At 46.1% G+C, this 7,955-nt stretch overlaps 1 protein-coding gene across 1 annotated transcript; it reads right to left on the bottom strand.

Moving 5' to 3' along the window:
• Positions 1–3,770: 3,770 nt before the first annotated feature.
• DFJ58DRAFT_736596 (uncharacterized protein) lies at positions 3,771–7,729 on the bottom strand (the record flags this gene model as incomplete). Its single annotated transcript, XM_041386814.1, has 2 exons — positions 3,771–5,096; positions 5,150–7,729. 2 exons carry the CDS (start codon positions 7,727–7,729, stop codon positions 3,771–3,773), a joined length of 3,906 nt encoding a protein of 1,301 aa, XP_041235596.1.
• Positions 7,730–7,955: the final 226 nt, after the last annotated feature.

Genomic DNA, 7,955 nt, shown 5'->3' with positions numbered 1-7,955 from the left:
CAGGAAAAATGCTTTTGTAGCACTGGCAAGTCATGGGAAGTCTGTAAAAATCGATCTTTGTGGGGGGTATGAGGCAAACTGACATATTTCAATTCAAACAGGCTAGAAATAATCTGGGACCATCTCCAATCGATTCCTGTGATCATAAAACACTAGGAACATCCTTTGATATATCAGTATTCACATAATATGAAGATATATGAGATAGGAGGGGGAGGGGGACCTTGCATATCTCAAGAACATGATTTTTTCTGGCAAATCTGGCTTGACCATCATGTTCAGAGGGTTCAATAACCCCCAGGAAGGATGCTCCTGAAGGACTGACAAGTCATGGGAAGCCTAGAAAAATCGATCTTTGTGGGGGGGGCATCAGGCAAACTGACACATCACAATTCACATGGGCCCGGATGACTCTGAGACCATCTCCAATCACTTAATATGATACAAAAACACTAGGAACATCCTTTTATACATCAGTATCGACATGGAATCCTGCCTCTGGGCACAGTAGGTAGTAGGTAGGGGGAGGGGGTAGCATCACTCTGAAATATGATTTTTTCGGACCAAACCAGTGTTCCCATCAGATTCAGACGGCCAAATAACCCCAGAAACAAGTTCTATTTGAAGCCAAGCAAGTCATATGAAAGCTCAAAAAATCAATCATTGGGTGAGGCAGCATAACAGGGGTGACATTGCTTACATAAGCAAAAGCGGTCAACTTGACCATAGGTGGGCAACTTTGCAACAACATGACTTTGCCATATCAAATTGTTGCTCCTACTGGTCTATGGCTTCAGAAATAAGCCTGAGATCAAGCTATGCAAGTCATGCAAAGGCTGACAAAATTGACTTTGGGTGAGGGCCTCAGCACAACAGGACTTGATAACTCATGACTTTGGAACATGATTTTTTCGCACCAAACAAATGCTGCTATCAGATTCAGGAGGCTCAATAACTTCTAGAACAAGTCCTATCTTGAGCCAGGCAAGTCATGTGAAGGCTGAAAAAATCGATCTTAGAGGGTAAGGCAGCATGACAGGGGTGTTCAAATTTGAAACATGATTTTTACACATGAAATGGGCATGCCCACTCGATTTAGATGGTTCAATAACCTCAGGAACAAGTTCAAGATACAGTCATACATGTCATATGATGGCTGGAAAATCAATCTTAGAGAGGGAGGCAGCATATCAATGTTGGTTATTTGCTTCTAATAAGCCAACTTGCAAAATTTCAACAAGCATCTTCCAATTACAATATATAGCTTTCGTTTGATTGACGCTGATCATATGCACAAAAATGTGCTGTTTCATCGAATATTTCTTATGATAAGATGTGGCTTTATTATTGTGGCCTGATGTGACAATGATTATATAAGCAAAAATGCGGTCAACTTGAACCAAAAAATTCTCTTTCTTGCTTCTCCCTCCCTCACTCATGTATTTAATTGCTGTCCCTTTGTAAACTGTACATATTTTGTCTTTGTAGTTCTGGGGCCTTTTGTGGTTGGTGTTACCCTTTGTGAGGGTCAAACCATTGTTGATGGCACCACCTTTTTTCGCTTCTGGGGGCTTTTATGGCTGGTGCAACCCTTTGTGAGGGTCGAGTCATTGTTTATGACACCAACTGTTTTGATTCTATGGTTGGTGCAACCCTTTGTGAGGGTCTAGTCATTGTTTATGGCACCAACCATTTTGATTCTGGGGGCTTTATGGCTGGTGCAACCCTTTGTGAGGGTCTAGTCATTGTTTATGACACCACCTTTTTCCCTTCTGGGGGCTTTTATGGTTGGTGCAACCCTTTGTGAGGGCCAAGTCATTTTTTATGACACCAACTGTTTTGATTCTGGGGGCTTTATGGCTGGTGCAACCCTTTGTGAGGGTCTAGTCGTTGTTTATGACACCACCCCTTTCCCTTGTGGGGGCTTTATGGTTGGTGCAACCCTTTGTGAGGGTCGAGTCATTGTTTATGGCACCAACTGTTTTGATTCCGGGGGCTTTTGTGGTTGGTGTAACCCTTTGTGAGGGTCGAGCCATTGTTGATGGCACCAACTGTTTCAGATCCGGGGGAATCTTGGTTAGTGTGACCCTTTGTGAGAGTCAAACTACTGTCAGTACTAACAAATGTTGCTTCTGACGGCATTTTTGACTTTGTGCATTTATTCTTCGTGTCGCCCTGTATGATAGTCAAATCCCTGTTAATAGCACCTAATGTGACTAATAAATTTTCGCTTTTGAGGGCCTGTGTTGTTGTTGTCACCCTCTACGAAGATCAAGCCATTGCTGACAGTACTAATAATAATTTTCACTTCTGGGATGGTTTTCCGTTGATGTCACCCTGCATGAGTCTAATATTATCACCGATATGAACAACAAATTTCGCTTCTTGAAGTGTTCGAGGTAGAATGACCATCATACTTGTATGTTTGTCACTGGATTCTCTATACACCTGGGTGACTCAAACTTCAAGAAAGATGTCTGAAACCAGCATAAAATTCTGTCCTCGCACCCTATGTAAGTAGATGAGCCACTGGCTATGACACATAGATAAGTTTGTCTATTTATTGAACAAGTTAAAAACTATAGTGACTGCCAGTATATGCAAGCCAAGAATAATAGATGTGATGTAGGGAGTTGTGCCTACAGGCTCACACACCTGGTATCGTCAGGGCATTCAGACTGTCAAGTAACCTGGATTGCACATTCAGATCATGATTGATGACTTGGATGACATCAATAATAGATGGATGCACGTGTCTGGTGATGGAATGGACATTTGACAATGTCCTACCTGGTCCAATAAGATCACTAGATGTCTGAAGTCTGAGATCTACTTATATGGATCACATATTCAGGTGGGCCTCCTGTGAATATTTGTGGTCTGTGATTGACTACCAATAGCCAATTGATAGCATCATTGTTTCACGGCAGGAATTCCAGTATCATCAATTCTAGAGAAATGTGATGACTGTCCACCATCAGAGATACTATTTTTCATGCTCCACAGTATGTCACCTTCACCTTTCTCACATCTCACCTTCCGTTAGTAGGAACAGTGATGACATGTCTATGAAATAGAGCGACCTCCTCTTCTCACCTTTTATTTCTCACTCTATTTCTTGGCCAGACATATCATTAGGGTTCCCACTAACAGAAGGTGAGATGGGAGAAAGGTGAAAGTGGTGATCTCAGACCTTGAATCCACTTGTCTTGTTCATCACTGTTCCCACCAATAACAGGTGAAATGTGAGAATGGCAAAGGTAGTGAAAATGAAGGCAGAAGGAAGTGACATTGAGCCTTACAGGGTAGGGTAGTAGGAAAGAGAAAGAGGGTACGAGAAACTGAATGAGTGACAGTATGAATGGGTATGTGGTAAAGTCATGAAATTATACCCCGGAAGCTATTTGATGAGTGGAAGAAGCTATAACTAGAGGATGCTATGAAATAACTCACAAATGTTGCTTTTACTGACCAGTGGATTCAATGTTCTTGAACATTCATTTTCCATGATTAATAACTTGGACTACATCAATAATGGATGCATGCATGTGTCTGGTGATGAAACAGACATTTGACGGTGCCCTACCTGGTCCAATAAGACATCCTCCTCCTCTCTTTCTCTTTGTGTTCCAATGTCCTGAGAGCGACCAACGTAAGATCAGGTAACATCATAGTAAATATTGGCTATACAGTTAATTACAGTGTGTATGAATGCTCGAGTGTGCTGTATGATGCTTCACTTTCAAAAATCAAGTACTACGTGTCTACATCTATTCAGAATCGTGGAGCCTAGACAGAGGAAATGGTCTGCTCCGTCCGGAGGGACGTGGGGGAGGAGGGACCCTCTTGTGCTTGTTTGCCTTGGTTAGTATTTTGTGAAGGTCCCTGCGTTTCTGCCTGTCAGACCGCTTTCTGAGAGCTCCTAGAGCATCAAAGGGTGTGACATCCATTAGGTCTGCTGTAAAAATGCGTTTTCCCTTGATTATATTGACCGGGCGGCGTGCGATAGGTCCTCTCCGACTTTCACCAGCTCTCCCTAAGCATTCAATCTTGTAGAATGCCGGGTTAGTGATGAAGACAATGGCTGATTGTTTGACTCTCCATACAGCCGCAGCAGTGCTTGCAGGAAGACAGTGAATGTTTGAAAATATATCTGCAAGTCCATCCTGCAAGAACGCTCTCTCATCCTCGTCCATTCTTGTTAATAATCTGTGAAACTCTGCAATGTATCCTTCTCCAGTCCACAATGAAGACCACTGAGAGGATGCCTTCTTGAGCGATTTAGGATTGGGAAAGAAGGTGGACAATCGGTTTGCGAATGATTTTGACCTTGGGCCCATGCGTCCAGGGGTCACACCAGAATGGTCCTGGAGTCCGACATTACAGGCTTCGAAGGTCACAGCAGTCAGGGTGTCAGTGATGCTTGTTATCGTCCAACATTTCATGGCTTCCTGCAGTGATTCCGGGCATGGCCTAACTCCCTGGAAGATGTCATCTCTGAGCATGAGCCACAGGTGCCTGGTGCACATGACAAATAGTCGTCCCACAGACAGTTGCACGTGTGATAGTCTGGAAGGCCACACCCAAGGCTTCATAATGCTTGCTGGAGAGCTGGCTATGGCTGATTTCAGTCGAACCCATGAAGGCCTCCGACCAAGGGGAAACTCCTCGGATTCACGTTCTGCATCAGCTCTGGATATCTCTAGCCTCGCTGCTGTTCTAGCTCTCTGCACCTTCGTGTTTGCGCCCATGAGAGCAAGCACCGTGATGTCATCCTGCTGCTGGACATCATACAGGCAGGTATCGCTGGCGAGGTCGAATTCCTGCAGGAAGAACATTCCTGCAGTCTCTAGGACATTTCTATATTCCAAAAGGGCCAGAGATTCGCGTAGATGCGAGTCAAAAACAATTGGGGTGGAGGTTGTGGAACGGAGCATATAATTGAGGATGCTTGTGAGGACGCCGAGGTTTGGAGGATGTTTCCTCACTATGGCGATCTGAGTCCTTTGAATCTCACGCACACGTCTCGCCAGGAATCCAAACCACACCTCAGATGGGATCCATAGCACTGGGTCAGATCTCAGATACTCTTCTGCCTGAATCATAATCATTGACATTGAACCATTACACTCGAGTGAGGATCACTTACCGTCGATATTACACTACCAAGAATGAGTCTGGCGGCCTTCCCACTGGTCCTGTATTCATCTCGCACGCCATAGGTTTTGCCTTTGGAACCAGTCAACACTCTTTCGATATTGAAGCATTCGGTCATGTAATTTGATGATGCCTTGTAGGCGTCGCTATCCATTGCGAAGGTGACCTGGTTGTTGGTGGTTCTGACTGCTTCATAGTACAGGTTGTATGCGCTCCGGAATGCCACATGGGTCTGCTGACATCTCTCCCGCTGCATCTCGGCCTGTAGCGCACCATATCGTGAGAGTGTGTTGTGGTGATGCAGCTGCCCTTTATTATACCCCCCTGCTCCGAAGGAAGCCTCCAATGCATCCAATCTCCAAAGCCCGACCACAGGAACATCTGATGAGCGTGGTGTAAACGACACCCCAACATCGAGCAGTAATTCTCCATGTGTCCTGTCCATCATGTGGTGCCAATCCAGGTCAGGTAGGTTGTGAAGCAGGGCGTCTTCAGGTCCCTTAAATCTCCCCCTCTGGCCATCCTTGGTTATAAGCTTGATCCCCTTCCCCTCCAGCACGAAGAAGCACGACCCAAACATGCTCAGCTCCATGTGTCCGTCCTTTATTCGATCATGCATTCGTGCCTGCACCTCCAGAAAGTCATCGTTTGACAATGGAATTATCTTGGGAGTCCCCTTTCCGCCCGTCGTTCCAGATCCACCCTTATTCTTGTATCTCGCCTCCTGGAGCGATTGTTTCATGTATGCCTGCCAGCTAACGTCGGCGCAATCACCAATGGATGGCAGCAACACTCGGTCCCAGAAGATGTCTTCGACTTCATTGGGTATTATAGTCACTTTTTTGCCGCTGATGGCGTCATCGTGTTTGAGGCGGGGGAAGAATATATATACATTAAGGGTGGAAGCTGCAGATGAGATGCGCCCAATGCATAGATGCGGGATGGAATCCATTTTAACTCGTAGAGACAGCCATTCCGCCCTGCCTCCTGGTTCATGTGCATCCTCTTCTGACTGCGGAATGAGGAGGTCCAGATACGCGTGATTGTGCTTCGAGATCCCTGGCTTGGAATGAAATGGAGGTGTCATATAGACTCCAATGGTCCCACGCAATCTCAATGTCTTCGTCGTCCAGATAATGCTGTCGATATCCACTGAGATCGATATATCGTCTTCATCGAATCTAATTGCATCCAGCTCAAGATCCACATATATCGGCCTTTCATCGCCATCCGACCCACTTGTACACCCACGCACAAACAGATCATGTCCATATCTGCATTCTTCCTGCAGAGGTGGATCATACTGCTCAGCTGATCCGATCATATCTGAAGCAGACAATATGACGACATCACCGATTCTTACACCACCGCTACCCTCGCGAGCCCCTGTCCTGTCTAGGGAATATGCACCTGTCACTCGGTCAGGCACCTGGATTGATGCGTCGTATGAATCCGATGTGCCAATAGGCATGATGTGTTCCATTGTGGCGATAGGTTGGCACTGGTAGAACATTTGAAATGTGCTTGGCTTGATCCTGTACCCATGGTCGACCCAGGTCGCCCAGGCTGCAGAAAGTTCCATTTGTGCCGAATGATATATCATGGTAGGATGGACGTCGCTAGGGGGTCTCAGCATCTCTATTGTTGGTCCGCCTTCATAATCATCAAAGTTTCGATTATCTGGAAGCCATCGCCTGCCTGTGTATGCGGCCATGGTGGGTGGTGCAGTAGGACGAGGAAATCGTTTAATACTGCCAAGATTCCAGTTGGAGACACGTTTTCGAGACGCTTTTGCAGCAGATGACCGCTGAGAATCGTCTTGTCCACATGCCTCAGCAGACTGCTCTGGCTCTAGTGGAATATGGGTCCCCAATGCACGTGGCACTGTGCTGTTACGATCGCGTGCCATAGAAAGCTCCTTGGTGACTTTCAATATCTTGGAAAGCCTCGCCTTCCTATCCCGAGGCAGTGTTGTACCAAGCTCCAAGTCCTCCCCATCATGGGCATCCATCTCCTCTACGTCGTTATCTTCTGTGCCGATATCAGGATCCCTATGGATGGGTAAATGAACAGTAGGATTTTTATTTAGCACCGGAGGTCGTTTGCATGTCATGCATGTCGCACTGACAACAGCAAGTGTGCGGAGCATCGAGCTACATTCCGCATGATACTTCCCTGTGCGCACTGCATCCAAGTCCTCCTCTTCTGGTGGTAAATCATCTTGCCAACACGATGGTGGACTCTCCCGGAGCATCATGTAGTCGTTGTAGCTGTTCTTGATTTGTCCTGCGACTACACGCAAGATTCTGATGCGCAATATGTGGCCACATGGAATTTCCGACACATCCACTGGTAAGGTTCCATCCTCTTCAAGTCCATGGATCATAGTCTGTTCCATCACCGAGCATGCAGAGGCGCTGCAGTCTATTCCACTTTGCCTCCAATCATAGGACGATACCCGAATGTCGTCAAGATCTCCTGAATCCCACCCATGCAGCGTCGCAGCTCTATCCCAGTACTCTGGCCCATTCCATGACTGCCAGTCGTGTGGATCTTCTCCATCCCCATTCATTTCATCGTCTGATATCTGGCAGCCAAGGACATGTGCCCTGCGCCTCTGGAAGTCAAATACTACAGCGAGGAATTTATATGGTCAAAACTGAAATAGGTTTCAAACTTGTGAAACTATTTCTTTTTGTGGGCTGGTACATATCATGGAGGGTACGTCTAGGAATGATATGAGCCAAGAATTAGAGAAATCGGCGGTTGGGTTATGGAGATATGCTCAAAATACTGCC

Source organism: Suillus subalutaceus (genome assembly GCF_016647625.1).
Source record: "Suillus subalutaceus strain FC151 chromosome Unknown DFJ58scaffold_280, whole genome shotgun sequence".
NCBI lineage: Eukaryota > Fungi > Basidiomycota > Agaricomycetes > Boletales > Suillaceae > Suillus > Suillus subalutaceus.
This window is presented reverse-complemented; position numbering and strand designations above follow the sequence as displayed.